General features: G+C 37.1%; 1 protein-coding gene across 1 annotated transcript in view; it reads right to left on the bottom strand.

Moving 5' to 3' along the window:
- Positions 1-16,201, bottom strand: part of LOC117214822 (beta-1,4-glucuronyltransferase 1) — a 33,121-nt gene that overhangs the window by 15,947 nt on the left and 973 nt on the right. The window contains exon 2 of the mRNA XM_033461174.1: positions 84-1,063. Coding sequence (XP_033317065.1) covers positions 84-1,063 — 980 coding nt within the window. The remainder of the gene's footprint in view (positions 1-83; positions 1,064-16,201) is intronic.

Here is a 16,201-nt window from a genome sequence, read left to right as displayed (position 1 = left end):
ACTTTCGAAGAGTAGAAAAAATTAATGGATAAAGTTGCAAACGATTGAAAGCCTTAAAAGACAAATGATTGAAAAGTACTGACCTGGTAAAATTGGTGGCAAACTGATTGTGGATGAAGACCTTCTGATGGAAAGGCCTGGCCAGTCCCTTTCTCGCTAGCCTAACCAATTCCGTCTTGTTTTGTGGAAATCTGACGCGCGAGTCCAGCTCGTACGTCGGTATCACGTAGGCGCACTTATCACAGGTATCAGTCCTCAGAAATTCGTCCAGAGCGCCGGTCAAATTAAAGCTCGGCACGATATCTACGTCCGTCAAGAACACGTAATCTGACTGGCAATTTTTCCTCGCCAGGTTCCTCATGTGGTTCTGGGGATAGACGTTTCGTATCCGCCAGTTTGTCTGCTCGTTGGAAATCCCGTTCATCAACTCGTTCAGTGTTCCCTCTGGTTTGGCACAATCTACCACCTCTGGCAGCTCGAATTCTCGCGGCTGCCTCTTCGGCGGTCTAACCCTTGGCACAGCCAAGGAAAAAGCGACTCTTTCCCGTATCGGTTCGTAACACTTCCTAAGGTAAATCAGGTACTTCTGAAGAACCTCGAACTCTTCGTCACCAGCTGCGTACAAAGCCACCGACATCGGCCCGGTCCAATGATGAGCCGCCTGAACGACCGAATGCAGCTTCTCGACCGAGCTCTGTGTGGCCAGGCAAACACGATACGCCTGTGATAACTCGACGAAACTAGATCCAACGAGAACGTGGTCGAACGTTCGAAACATTCTACGAGCGTCCCATCTGCCGAGCTTTATGTTCAATTTTAAACCATTCGCGTCAGCTGGCAACGGTTGGTAATCTTGTGTAACGCAGTCCGACTGCTGTTGCTCCTGCTGCTCTTTGATTAAGGTAGCGAGGTTCCATTCGCTTACAGCGTTTGATTCCAAATCCCTGGGTACTTCGTCCGGGATACAGGTTTCCGACTGCAGCAACAGGAAAGTCAATAGCATATTTGAGAGAGCCAGGACAACCACGCTGGTCAGACTGAGGTTCCATGGTCGACATCCCAACTGCATATGAAAGTCAGAAAGTTCGCTAGTTTAATAAACCGTCGATTACCTTGACGTAATGGTGATCAAAGAATATGCGAAAATGAAGCAATTAACGCGATCCCGTTCCCTGTAAACTATTGGTTCGCGGACGAATAGATCTTTTATCGAAATGTTATTTTCTATGTTGCTCAAGTAAGGTACAGTGGCTACAAAAAGTATCTACACGTATTCTCATTTTCCGATGAAACGTTTTTTTTTCAGGATCTACATCTCGCTTTCTTACTATAAAATTTGTGTAGTCACACGGGCAAACTATCAAACGATACGAAATTCGATACATGTACTTGAACCTAACCAATTAGTATGTAAGTGTCGTAGTAAAAACGATTTTCTTGATTGAACACTTTTTATCGCAAGCTTTTACGTATAAAATATCGTATTATTGTAGTATTGAAACAAGTTAAAAGTATATTGGTATGCGACAAGAGAACGAAAATACGCATATTCTTCGCAATAGCAAGTGTAAAGAGAAAATAAAGAAAGTGTATCGTTTATATCATACGAAACTTAAAGGTCGAGCGAAATATGAGCCGCGATTATGACTTTCGAAGTTTGTTTACCAGAGTTCCCAAGCAAAAATCGTGCCACAGCTATTTCACTGCAAAACACTGAATAAACAAGTTTTACGATAAGGAACGAAGTCTTTGGCAACGGTATATTGGGTCTGTCTAAAACAGAGTCAGCTTGCCTGTTTTATCGTCCTAATTACCACGTTGTCGGTTTCTTGTTACTACCAACGGAAACGCAAGAATAAAATATCAAACATTCGTGAACTGGGAGATGTTAAAATATAACTCAACGTCACTGCATTTTATCTTCCTTGCAATTATCAAACTTCTCTTCCCCCAGTTCTAACTTTTAATAACAATTTTTACTCTTAACAAATATGATATATGTTAGATATGTATATGCTGCATGATATATAACTAATTATAATCAGATATATCTATTAACACCCTCGTAATTAATAACAATCCGCATGATTAAATGCATATATATAAATTATTAAAAATTCGATGAATAAGAGATAGATAAATAGTAAATACGATCTAATTGAAAGAACGCAAAACGTACGGAATATGTGAAATATATTTATATTAATTTGCTTCATTAAATATATTTAACTTCAAATTTAAGCGCTCGTAGCAATAAAAATATCGTGTCTGAAAAGATGACTAATGAAATGTGGAATGACTTTTATAAAATCGTGTTTTAGAGGAAAAAAACAATAAAACAGAACCTACGTAACCTACAGGGATTGCAAGGTTTAATGAAGTTCTACTACGCAAATAGTATCTTTCTTTTCCATGATAAGACTTCATTAAACATTCCTCGTCTCAAAGGATTCTATTTCTGCTACCGTGCATAAAATAAAAAGCAATTTAAACAATTACTTTGCGCAAATTTTATGAACACCACTCGATCCGATCTGTTTAAAAAAAGATAAGAGCGTACTATTGGAGACAAACTAAATTTTTAACAAATTTCTTCGTGTTATTATTACCATTTCCCCTAACGTTATATTTTCGTTTCATTTTACAATTCTTTTACTTTACCTTCTCTATACAAGAAACTAAAGTCCCGCTATATTACACTTCACAATACGAAAATACAATATCTTTCCGCTAATTGATAAATGAAAATTTTATCTTCATTTTAATTATACACATTTATAACATCGTTAAATGCTCTTTCAACGATACTCTGACGTTAAATCGGTCCGCTAACAACGAAATTACTTCACTCTGGAAGAATATTCCGGGAACAGACACACATATGATACATAGCATATGTACGTATGTACAATGCACACGCGTCCGATAATTTCCTAGAAAGAGTTTGCAACCGCGTAAATACCTTAGAAATATGTAGAAGTCGTACAGATGGACCGCAACATTCCTAATAATAGCGCAATTACGTTGCTAATCGGAAGAAACAGATTGTAGGTAGCGTGGAGCAGCCACCAAAATGCACGGCAGAACTCCCGGAGGAATCCAGTGAAATTTTGCTTGGAAACAGAACGGTGGCTAGAACGATAATGGATCGTACGACTTCCCAGGGCCCGTTAAAATCGCGCTCATATATAAGCCATGACGTCAGAACAGGCCAAGTATTTAATGAACAAAATAGTTTGCACCTCGAGCGAGATAATCGCCATGTCCAACGATGCTATCTTCATTGGGTTAGGTGTAAAGCATAGCGTATAACTTTTGTACCGGCGATCGCACGTGCAGTATATGATTCCATTTACTGACAATCTTTACGCGCTGTGTCTGTATTAACACGTTGCCTTCCACACGACCCATTCGAGGATCGTGCTGTATTTACCAGACTCATCATCCCTGGATCTGGGAATTGTTTTCCTTTTATGAGTCATTCGTTGTCCACAATATAATAACAACTGCCCGTGTAGTTTAATGAAACAATCCTTTGCTCAGTTCTGATTATCTCCCATGCAATTTATTGTATACTTTAGAAGTATATGTACACTATACGCATGGAATTTTGATGTGACAATTACAAATTGAGATTCTTAACTGAGGTTTTCTACAATAGGTTTTCTAAAATAACACCTTTTAATTTTACAGATTATAAAAAGTGTATAGACAACTGTCTTTGTAATTATAACGAAAAAAATCCGTTTAAACAAAATTCTGGCGCGCTAAACAAACGCAGTTTTAATTAAATGAACTGTTTAGTTAGTCAACAGGTTCTTTCTCTAGTTTCTCGTATTGAGAAACTAAACAGTTTATTAATTTAATATATACTAAAATAAACTGCAAAAGTAAGCAACTTTTCCAATTGCTTTATTAATTGAATTATAACTGGCCATGAGTAAATTTGTTTCTTTAAATATAAATATAAATCGAAAATGGAAACTTTTAGAGCCTTCTTTTATATCTGTCGACTGTACTTGAAATAAATAAATGCAATTATGAAATATTAAAAGTAAATATTTATCTCATCTATATATAACTCAAAGATATCGTCGTAAAAACGACGATAGTTTTCAATCATGTACTATCTTTATCCTTGTCGCATGCTTCAGTCTTTCGCGCCTCTCGCTGACTATCGCAAGCTTGCGTCAAACGTGCTGATTAGTAACAGACGCTAACTCAACAGCTTTTTTTACCGTTGCTGGAACGATATATGCATTTCCTGAAAAAAGTGTAGATCACGGCGCTCGCAAGGCCTTAATCCTTAAGCAATATATGGTATGGACACACGAGACACTTTGAGCGTATAGAAAAGTAGCTTTTTATGATAAAACCTTCACTTCCCTCAGGCAATTTTTATATTCAAATTTGAAGTGTTTTCGTGACTTTGCCTCTTTGTGTTTTTATCGGCTTCTTCTTATGATTTAACCTTTACGTGTACAATCAAAATGCTGCAATTATCTAGCCAATTCTCTCTTCGACGAGCAGAACGATTCTGCCAGGTTTGAATTCGACAGGCTCACTAAGTTTTATCCTGTTAACTACATTATATACCAGGCACATTGATAAAGAAGAAATTTGCTATAAATAACATGTATTCAACGTTAGAAAAGATATCTGCCGTCATAAATAATCAGAATGTTAATATAATTTTCTTATATAAGCCTGTGAAGAACATAAATGTAGCATTTCACTCACGCCATTTTTTGATTCATAAATTACTTTAAATGAAGCTGCAAACGAAGAAACTATATCAACTTTACTTGAAAAATTTCTAGATTCGATATTCGTTAAACGTGACGTTTCAAAGAAGCTACATTATGTACCTACGTGTAGCGCAAGCTTTATTTGAAAGAACGTTTCATATGCATCGATTTAATGTCGCGAATGGAATATTTAAAAGTTCGTTTCCGTGTAACTCGATATGGAAATATTCACTAACAATACAATTACTTACCAAGATCATTATCCAACATGGCCCAAGACTTTAACACGGTACTATATATCCGTGTGCGTCTATATATGTACGCAGTATGTACAGTGGCCACACGAATGGTGACATTACCTTAACACTGCAAGCAGGCGCAGTTCTGCCTACTTGTACGCGATCCTAAGGAGAGAAAAGTGGAAAACTCGGTTGCGTCCGCTACAACCGAGATTTTTACAGGTCGAAACTAACCTGCCGTACAACTGTGCACTGCACTGTAAAACGTGAGAAAATTTCTGCCGTCCCTCGTACTACCTAAACCTTGAGAGGCGTTCCCATCGTGTTTACGCAGACTTATTAACTTATTTTGACGCGACGTGAAAAAAAGGCTGCCAGTGGAAAATAGAAAGAAGAAAGAAAGACAGACGTCTTCATATTTAGTTTACGGTATTTATTTGCATACTATTTACGGAGTATTCGTTTGCATACTATTATGACGTGACGAACGGCTCGACGAGAGTTGCTCGTAATACACATATATATCATATACGTATGTGAGCGTGCACGTTGAACGAAACCACACGGTTTTTTAAAAAAAATACAACACTATCAAATAATCAATATTTATGGAGATGCGCGGAAATATTACACGTGGAAATTTCGTCATCCCAACTTGCCGATAAATTCCATGTGAGATCACTATTAATTAAAATTTGTTATGAATCCTTTTTATTAACATTGGATTTTTATTTATTACATCTAAAAACCATATATATTTATATACAATAGATATATATACACACATATAGGGATACGATAAAACATTTTTATCGATTTTTTGATTTCGATGTCCCTCTATGGAAAAAATATTTTAATACGAAATAACTACAAAATGAAAAGAATTTGTTAGATATAAAGATATAAAGGTATAGTAATTAAGACCGATAGTATTCTAATATTTGCAATATCTTAATATCCTTTAAGCTTTTAATGCTATAACGAGCGATATTTTTAAAAGTTATATAGAGGCTGGAAAGAAGTGGAAGATGCAAAACGAGTCACGTGTTTCTCCCAATAAAAAAGACAGATCACGAATATTTATTAATACTTATGAGCCTTAGTCGGTGATTAAATAATATCGAAAATTTGTTTACCTTTTTGTTTATTCCATTATTCTCGCGCGAAAACAAATTCCAGAAGGATAATATGATCTATCTTTAGTCATACACATTTCAAAACATGACACCGTAACAAGACGAAGCGAGGAAGAAATAGGAGAAAGGGCATGATTGATTATGCAAACACGTTGTTATTACTGATTCAGTGTGCCCTGAGCACCGCGTGTAACACGGCTGGCAAATGTGTGCACGTTACACAGCTAACCCATTATCAAATTGTGTACTTGGGCTTTCGTTAGGTCACACACGAACCACAGTGCAGGCTTTACCGGCGCTGAATGTACGATGCAGGACGAAAGCTTGAAAGCACGATTCACTATACCTGTACCTCCCGTATGTTTTCGTGCGGAACTCTATCCTTCCTGTAATCGCAATTTCACCGTGTAATCAACGATACAGGAAATACATGCAACGACGCCAAAGCGCGGTGTCGCGCATTATCGAACTAAACTTTTGCTACACGATAGAACGATACCATACGTTGGCCGTTTGTGTCGTCAAAAAAGTAACAAATTGAACCGCGCATACGATACAGGAAATACGAATATATTACATAATTCTTTCCATTAGTATTATGAAATTTGATTCAATTTGTACGTGTATTTCATTTCTAAAAAAAAACGCTTTATATGCTACGGAAAATTAATTAACTGGGATTTTCGAAATTCTCGAATTTTGTAAAATGGAAATATTTGAATCATATGCATACACGACGAAGTAAAGTAATATGTAACTTTCAAAAACAAAGTAAGGTATTGAAGATGAAATTTTATATGTTTACAAGTTTTTATATGAATTAATTGACAGATCATAATCGAAGAAAAGATTAGCAGAATTAAACATCTACAAATAACATTGACTCGCAATTCCAATTCCGTACGTCACTCATACGTATGATATTTCCTAAAAAAATTCTCAGTTGCAAATAGAATTCTACTCGATTGTAAAGTAACTCCAACCGTATACGAAGCAAACAGTGGTTTCGTACAATTGAAATCGTTTCGTAGAGCCAAAAATTGAATGAACTAACCAACAATAATAAAGGATTAGAAAAAAAAGAAAGTAATACCGACCGCTACAAATTTCCCTTAATTTTCCATTGCGGTATCGAACCAATCCGAAAACTCAAAGCGCCTCTCTCATGTACTTCGTTCACCATATATTTCACGGCAAATAGAAGTTAAATTTGGCCCGAACCAGAAAATCTAACGCGTATCGCGATGATAGACGGCAGTGCAAAGGAGGATGATTCCGTTAATGGGAACCACATTCACAGGGAGTTCGGTTACCCCTTGAAAACCGTGCTCAAAGGCGCTAAATGGAAAACACATCGAGTTTTTGCTCCACGTTTTCGATTTACTCGTTAAGACAGGAGAGAACGAGAGAGGGAGAATCGCATTCGCAACAAGAGCGCATAAGTACCTATAGAAGAGCGACAACGAAAGGGAAAGAAGACGCGGTAGAAAGTGGAAGGAAAAAAGAAAGGAAAGGGGAAGGGATACGAGAGAAGGAAGAGTTAAAGAACCGTTATAGGCTGGGAAAGGAGGAAACGGCTGCGAAGATCGGAGCCAGGGATAAAAGGTAAATTCCGCCTTTCAATTTTGCTACAGTCCCATTTTACTTCTAGTTCAGTGCTTGGATGCCGGTACCGACGCGATGCAACGTCGGCGGCAGCGTAACTTAGCCCAGAATAAACTGAATACCATTCATTACGGTAGCTCTCCCTTCGACCACCATCAACCTCATCCCCATCCCTTCCAACCTCGTCCCATTCCCATCGCCTCTTCCTGTTTTACCATCCTTCGCCGCTCTTCATCCTTCTAGCTCTCGCGCACAAACGAAGCGTCGAAGGCGGTGGCGGTGTTGAAAAGCTGAGAATTGGAAATTCTTTGAAACTCCCTCTTCCTCCTTTTCTCTTCCACCTTTCTCTTCCCGCTCCCTTCTCGTTTTTTCTCTCGCTACGACTGAAACGACGTAACCACTTCTATGGCCTCGGCCTCTTCTCTATTTGGATACACCCGGTGAAAGGGGTAGGTATTGGGAAGAGATGCGGTTTGTGATAATAAACGAATTGCACCCGTTCCCTCCGTGCCACTTTTCGCCCAGGAGATAAGCAAACGTGCGTATTATCGAACTCGCGGAAAATACCTCGGGCTGCAAAGATAGCCAGGCGAAGATTTCACGGTGGGTGGCGTCGAGACGTCCGTTTAAAAAGTTCGTGAAACGATTTCGCCAAGAAGACTGGATAAAGTGATATAGATTGATATGGCGATAATGAATTTATCCGATTTTATGGAACTAGAAATGTAACGGTATAGACTAAAGGTATAGTTGCAAACCGACAGTGTGAAACGTAACCGATTCGCGTTATACAATATATACAATACGTATAATATATTCCTAAAAATTTTCTGTGACAAATGTTCAGACGCTTTCGTAAATTACTGTACATCTCCGCTATTGTACGTTATTGATTTACCCCTTTTGAGGTATCAAACATGTATCAAAAAGTTTAATCGAACCTGTCGATTGAAAGATATTAGTCGACATCAAATGAGAAACTACACTATAGACAACGCGAGGAATCAAGTACGAAAGTAAATGAAACGTAGAAATTGCAAATGTAATATTCATAACTGTTCCTACTTTGACGAATCATACGTAAACCACTCGTGACAAATTAGCATACTCCACAACGACCGATCATAAACGAGCAGCGTAAATGCGAACATTTCCATCCGTGGCTTGAAGGTTCTCCTTCTGCCAAGCTAATTGCAAACGCTCAATTCCGGATGTACAAAAAGAATCGTGGAACAGGGTAGAAAAAGAAAAAAATAGTTAACCGTCCTCGATGGAATCTCAAAAAGGAATTTCTTTTCATAGCTAGGGGTCAGGCATAACTGTCGTAGTCCGGAAAGCACGAAAGCCACTTTTGTCGAGTGGTGAACCGCTGCAATTAAACGACTGCCCTTCTTGCCCCTCCTCCTTCCGCTCTCATCCGTTCATGTTCCTTTTAGCCTAGTTCTTCTTCTCACTTCCTCTCCCTCTCTCCTTTTCCCCTTTTTCCTCCTCTTCGCCTTCTTCTTCTTCTTTCTTACCTGCACTTCCTGCTTCCTTTCTTACATCTTTACGCGGTAATTAGCAGGTCTTCAATTTTCCCCCTGGCGCACGTATTTGCTTTGCATAATTACCGAGATAATTAAACAAGCTGTGATTCTCAGATCTGCCACGAACAGACCAACGCCGGAACACGAAGAACCGGAGAAAAAGAAGCAGACAGACTGTCGTCGTGAAAATATGCGCTCGTACGAAAACTCGTGTCTCTCCAACGGACAACCTTTTTGCTATCTGGAAGTGTAAATCGTGTCAAGAGACGCGGCGTGGCGCGTGCTTCCTCGCCGAGTAATTAGCGAGCTTTGTTATGCACGGAAACTAAGTAGGCGGGGGTGGCGTTTTGAAGAAGAATACGGAAGAAACAGCTGTTCAATTGCATCTTGCTTCGATACTCGCCGTAACTTGTCAGGTATAGAGCGAACAAAATGTTTACAGAGAACAACGATCGGAAGACAACGACACGAAATAAGATTTTTCTAGTTGGTGTTAACGTTCTTTAAGTAATTGCAAGTATGTAGACGAAATTGCGTAGCAACGTTCTTCGATGGAAATATTTTCGTTTCGTCAAAACTAATTTGACGAAAATATCATATCTTTTTAAGTAGCGCCTTATTTTTATAGCATTTTTATGGTATTCCAAAGAAGCAATTTATCACTGTTTAATCTTCGCCAGTCGGAGACGTGGACATGGTCGTTACGAATATCGAATGTTTCTTTTTATAGCGAGCAGAGAGCCAAGCGAAAGGAATTTGTATTTCTCTGTGATAATAAAAATTACTTTAAGAATGAATTTATTTGAATATCGTAACTTAGGAAATAATAAACGTAAAATATTTGGAAAAGTGTGAAAATTGAGCCAGCCTCCACTCTCCGAGAGTTGATAAAATGAAAGTTGACGGACAAAAAATGAGACTAAATGTAGAAGTCAAAGGACAAAAATAAGAAATGTCTGAGAGAAAGATAAGAACGAAACGAAAATCGTGTCACAGTGATGAATATAGCGAAAGTAAAAGTTATGTTTGACGTGATTCGCGATCGAAGTGATCTTGAGTGGTTAAAATCCTTAATCTCCGTTACAAGGAGTCCAAAGAAACACTTCTCCTTACCTTTCCTTTCTCCCCCTTCTTTCTGTATGTCAGTCATCAAATTTCAAAAAGGTTTCATTTTTCTATCGTTGTTTAAATATAGATCGCATCCGTACAACCACAGAGCGGTCATTAATTTATTTGTTATTGTAAAACATGTAAATCTTGCTACTTCTATACATTGCATGTAAAATATGAAACAGTTGATTCCGAACTTAATTTTAACTTTAACAACGTAATTTCTTTCAAATTCGCTTCTGTAACAACTCTAATAAAACACCGATGTACTTCCTTGGCAGCACGAAACAACCAAATGAGAACTGACCTACGAGCAAAGTGTGTGCAACGTGTTCACAATTGTATATTATAATTTGACAGCTAAACAGTTGAAAAACTACCTTTTCGCTCGATTCTACAAAAATAAATATCCATAAGAGTGGAAGCTAATGAAAAGCAAACGTAATTAGCCGCTACCTGTGCATACAGTAGTAAGTGAAACACTGCCAGTTTAAGAACAGTTAAAAACAGTAATGATTGCGTCCCTCTGAGGATTTTCAGACAAAAATTCTTATAGTAGTTTATATAGTGCTAACGTATATCGAACATACGCTCTCTCTCGCAAGGTTGATTTTCTAAATGATTTGACCATATAGGTTTTAACCACAAGGGTTAAATGAGCTTTTGAATATACAAAGATAAAATTTGACGTAATAAAGTACAAAGATGATTTAAGAAGATATTTAAGATTAAATTCTGAGGTATTGTTATCTGTCATAATAATCGCGTTCTTTAACCGTAAAGTAAAATAAAATAGGGTAATGAGAAACGTTTGGTCCAAACAGATCGTACAAAGTCCAACGTTTCGTCAAGGTGAGCGAAGAAAAACATACCGCGTTTCACGCAAAATCCATAGACGTTCTCCGCTCTATGAGAAACATCGTATCAACGTTGACGGTCGGCGAACGTCTCACTGCGAAAATAAATGAATACAGCGTGACGGAGGCGCGAACCAGCGAACGTCGAGAAAATGATTCAGTGAGAGTGCGTGAGATTATATCAGACGATGCCATTGGTACGCCATGGGACCAACGGCACTAGATGTAATTCAACATTTTCGATTTGTATATCCGGCACGTCGATCCCATTGGAAACGCTCGGAAACGATAAAACAATATACTCCGGTCGCGCTGGCGGCCTTCCAGTTAAAAACACTTTGAAAATCTATTGAAAACACTTGAAAATGATTGAAATCAAACAAGTTACCAATCGGACAAGAGAAATCTATCTATCGCGTACACCCTGTTCGCACACTCTGGTCCCGTACGCGTATCTGCTCGAATGAATCATTTTGAATACTCCAACCTGACGAGATACCATCTGTGAGACGAATAGATTGCACGCACAACGACTGATCGGGACACGTCCACCGAATTTCAAAGTATTCTAGTTGCGAAATGATCGATCGTTCCCGCGTGTCTGCCGATGAATCGTTGATCAGCTGTGAATCCTGAGTTTTGACAAGTATTTGTCTTTTTTTTTCGAAAAAAAGAAGTATGTCTGTAGAGCTGCGAAAAATGGTAGTGCTGAATATTCAGCTTAATACAGATTTTGCGACGGACGAATTATATATTTCTGAATTCGATACCTACTGTTGAAATTGAAGCAACAGAGGTAAGGAACAGATTATACGGTACCAATGAAATTCTGCGATAGAGTTTGTTCGAACTAGAAAATCGAATAAACTCGATCATTTTTGGTATAGACTAAGCACAGTAAATATAAAATTAGGTATTAAACATTTATCTAATATCAGCCAGAATTTCATATCTTATGCAGCTATAGTATTGTATTAATGACCTGTTCTATCTATAACTATTCCTCGATTTCCTTATATTTTAAAGTATTTAACAACTTGTAAGAACACGACTACTAACAGAAAATATGGTTAATTTGTACCTGGAAAATTTATACATTTAATCTCCAAAGTATCTAATATGTTTTGATTATAATTACATTTACAAAAAACGATATCGTGGAATGTTAGAAAAGAATAACAAGAGAGCAGTTTATAACAGAACAGAGCAGAAAATATGGGCACACGAAAGATGTACAACATCTATCGAGATACGATATTTTCTCTGCTATGGTCACGTGTGACACGTCTGATATATTGGATATTCGTTGATTTATAAAAGGTGATGCTATCAAGCTGAATCGATACTGTGAACGAACAGATGTATACACTCTTTATTTACGTTTAAAATATATAAAACAGTGATACGTTCCTAATTTTCGTTTTAATTTTCTTTAAATTAATTTATAGAGAATATTAACGTTAGAATAAAATAACGATTTTCAAACTTTTTTCTTTAATGATTAATTGAATTATGTAGATGCTTTAGTAGCAAAACTAATATTAACTTTTATTTAAATAAAAACATAATCCTGTACACCTATTTATTTTTATCGTATTTTTTTAATTGCAATTATTTATGTATAGAATATTTAATTATACTTTACAAACCGGTAATTTCAGTATTAAACGACAGTATTAAACATTTGAAAATATTCACTCAAAATATGATCGATAAAACAATTTAGCCATACATATGTAAATACTTGCTAATTAACTACCAATCATAAAGACTGAAGCAGAATCATCGTATCCAATTCGATGTACAGCAAGGTCTACTTATGCTGCGCGAGCAATTAATACGTTGCCACCAATTATTTCGATAGGGAGTCATTAAGTAAGCTGCCATAACCATAATCTGATATGAGGCTGCTACTAACAGTAGGAGTCACGCATGGGATTACAAGCTGCTACCCCTCTCTTCCGCTTAAAGCTTTAATAAGATCCATCACTGAAAGAACGACTTCAGTGCGAATTGAATCATGTTGGAAGACGGACACGATATTTTAAGCATAAATATCGGAGGAATAACCAAAATAGAAAGACGAGAACCATTCATCGACAGACATTGATTAACCAATTATACAGCTTGAATGAAGTTTCTAAAATTGAACGACTTTTTCTTAATATGTGATCCCATCGTATTTTGTATTTCGTATTTTATAATTGTATCTTAAATAATTATCTCCATATGTCGAAATATTTATAAAATTGTATATATAAATAAAATATAAAGTTACGTTGATTACGAAGAGTTGCTTTGGAAAATTACAGATTTCATATAACTGTCAGGAAAAGAGATTTTAATCGGATAACGATGACTGAGATTCGCTTTGCTCGTGCAGATAGCGTATTTCATAACGAACAACGTGAATTTTTTTATTTCGTTTAAAGGGATTTACCTCTGAAAGAATGATTTATACAGCTCGTTTACTAACAGAATCCCTTTGCTCTATTTCTTTTCATCAAAACACGTTTACTGCGAGCATTCTCTGTTCCGGATGTTTCGTCGAGAATTTATTAGAAGAAAAGATTTATTTCTTGTTAATTAACAATTGCTACGCAAGGGGACTCCGATAGGAAGCAGAATTTCTCACATTATTCAATTCCGTAAATTCCCATTCCTCGAATCGAGCGAGCAATTTTCGATCCGGGCTGAATGTACCAGCTGAGAATGGCATTTGCGCTTCGTTTCTACCCATAATTTTATAGCTATATCGATGATAGACGATCATTCCGTTTGGCTGGCTGGCCACAATAATTGGCGGCGGTCACGAGAGAACACACTTCGATACTTCTCATCCGTCAATTCATTAAGATCGCTTTCATACATGCTTTTCATACATGATGCTCGCTATGATTGTTCTCTCGCCCGAAGCGGCTCAATTATAGACGTCAGCTTACGCTTGCGCAAATATTTAGATATAAACATATACAGTACGTGCACATATACGAGTACGAAAAGGGGATGAATATGGAAATGCAAAGGCTACGAAGACAAAGAAGGAAATGGGAAGGAGGAAGACAAGATAATTCTCATTGTTCAGCAGTGGACGCCCTCGAGGCGTCCACCACTTCAAAGCTATTCGACTCTCCGTAGCTCTCATCGAACCAGAGTCCGGCAGTTAATGAACTACCCTTCGGCGTTGCAATGCAGGTTGGTGGTGATACTAGTCGTCTAGGAACCCGGCCAAGTGCTGGGGAGATCTATTATCCATTTACATGAAGGGCCGCAACGAGCCAGCTAAGAGTTTACACTGTTCCCTTAATCCCCAAGAATTTCCGAGGAGTCACGCCAGATTAATACGTAGACGCGTCAGATCCACCGATACGACATCGTTATTTTTCGTCCAGCTTCCAGCCACCCAGCCTTTGAAATATTTGCGGTCGATCAGCTCGACATAGTCGATGTTCAACGGAAACCGTTCAATATAACGATTTTTCGTTTTAAACAACGATATCGCTATCCCAGTATCGGTCATGTAAACAGGTACCATAAAATCACGATTGTTATTGACCGATATTCTCGCTACTTGTCGGATATAGGGCAACTGTAACTATATTGAAAAATAAATAGTTCGCTGATATAGTTATACGTATAACAATAGTTTCGACTGAAATATTCTTTCGGAGAATTGCCGTTTAATGCAGATTAGATGTTTATATGGTAACAAGAGCTCGGAATGAGTGTAAATAAGGGCCGATTTGGATGCTATGCGTGAAAAAGAGAAATTTACTTCATGTCGTTTACTGCTTTAGATAATCAGGTTGATTAATATTCGAATCTAAATTCTAATCTACAGTAGTTGCTTGTTTTCTTCTTGCACGCACAAATTGAGTTGTACGTTACGTTCCAATATATCTCCAATTAAATGAGATATCGTCAAATCGTCTTCTGTTACTTAGATGGTTTTGTTCAATACGTCTAGAATATTTGAATTTAGTCAGATGGAAAGATTATTTGCTTTTCAGAAATCTGCTCAATCTTTTTTAACAAAACTATAATTTTGTATATCGTAATAAGCAATTTTAATCGTAATTAGGTACAACCTTTTTGTTAAAAAGTAATTTGACTTTTATAAAAGTAACAATATTTTTCTTATAGTTATATTGAATATCATTATTACTAAGCATACTACAGATATTTCGTTGTTATGGTTTTGAACTGATCTTTATAATCGGTACTGCCAAATAGCCTTCCAACGTCTTACTCTGTTCGAAGAATCTTTTAATCAATAAAACAACATAATATTACTATATCACATTGGAAAAGTATACTCTAGAAATTACAGCAAAAATATACCAAATGTTAAGTAGAAATACGCGATAGATGAAAAAGCAAAGTTGGATCAAATTGCACAGATCGAATGGATCCGATCGATTTTTTGATGGCATCGAAGCTGGTTTGAGGTAAAATTAGCAAGTGTCGTGAACGAACGCTGCGACAAACTCCATCACGAATTCTCACGCCAATGTGCTAGACGATCACGCGATACAAGAAAAAACATGAAACGCATATGCCATGGCGAATACTGTAACAAGATCAAAGATTAGCGTTAACAAATCGATTGAAGAAGTCTATATCAGTAGTCAGGAAGTACCTGCAATAGTTTGCTAACTTACAAATTGCGAACTAAAACTCAACATCATTAATTGAAAATAAAGTGCTCTTCAACAAAGAACGTTAATATTAGTACTATCAAACTGGTCAAAATATTATGACTGGTAACAATTTTTTGTTTTTCCAATTACTAAAAACATACAAATGTTTTGTTATTTGTTATTTGTCAATGTTATTTGTTTTAATTTTAATTAGTTGCGTATATTTAGATACATATTGTAAAAAATAATAAAAGTCCTGTGTTAAAAAATCTAATGCAGCTTTCTCATATAAAAATCATGACACTTATCAGGACATTAGAAAAACGATCCAGAAACGCGA

The sequence above is a fragment of the Bombus bifarius genome, unplaced genomic scaffold (genome assembly GCF_011952205.1).
Source record: "Bombus bifarius isolate JDL3187 unplaced genomic scaffold, Bbif_JDL3187 scf7180000009243, whole genome shotgun sequence".
Taxonomy (NCBI): domain Eukaryota; kingdom Metazoa; phylum Arthropoda; class Insecta; order Hymenoptera; family Apidae; genus Bombus; species Bombus bifarius.
The sequence above is the reverse complement of the archived record's forward strand: the minus strand, read 5'-3'. Positions and strand labels throughout refer to the sequence as shown.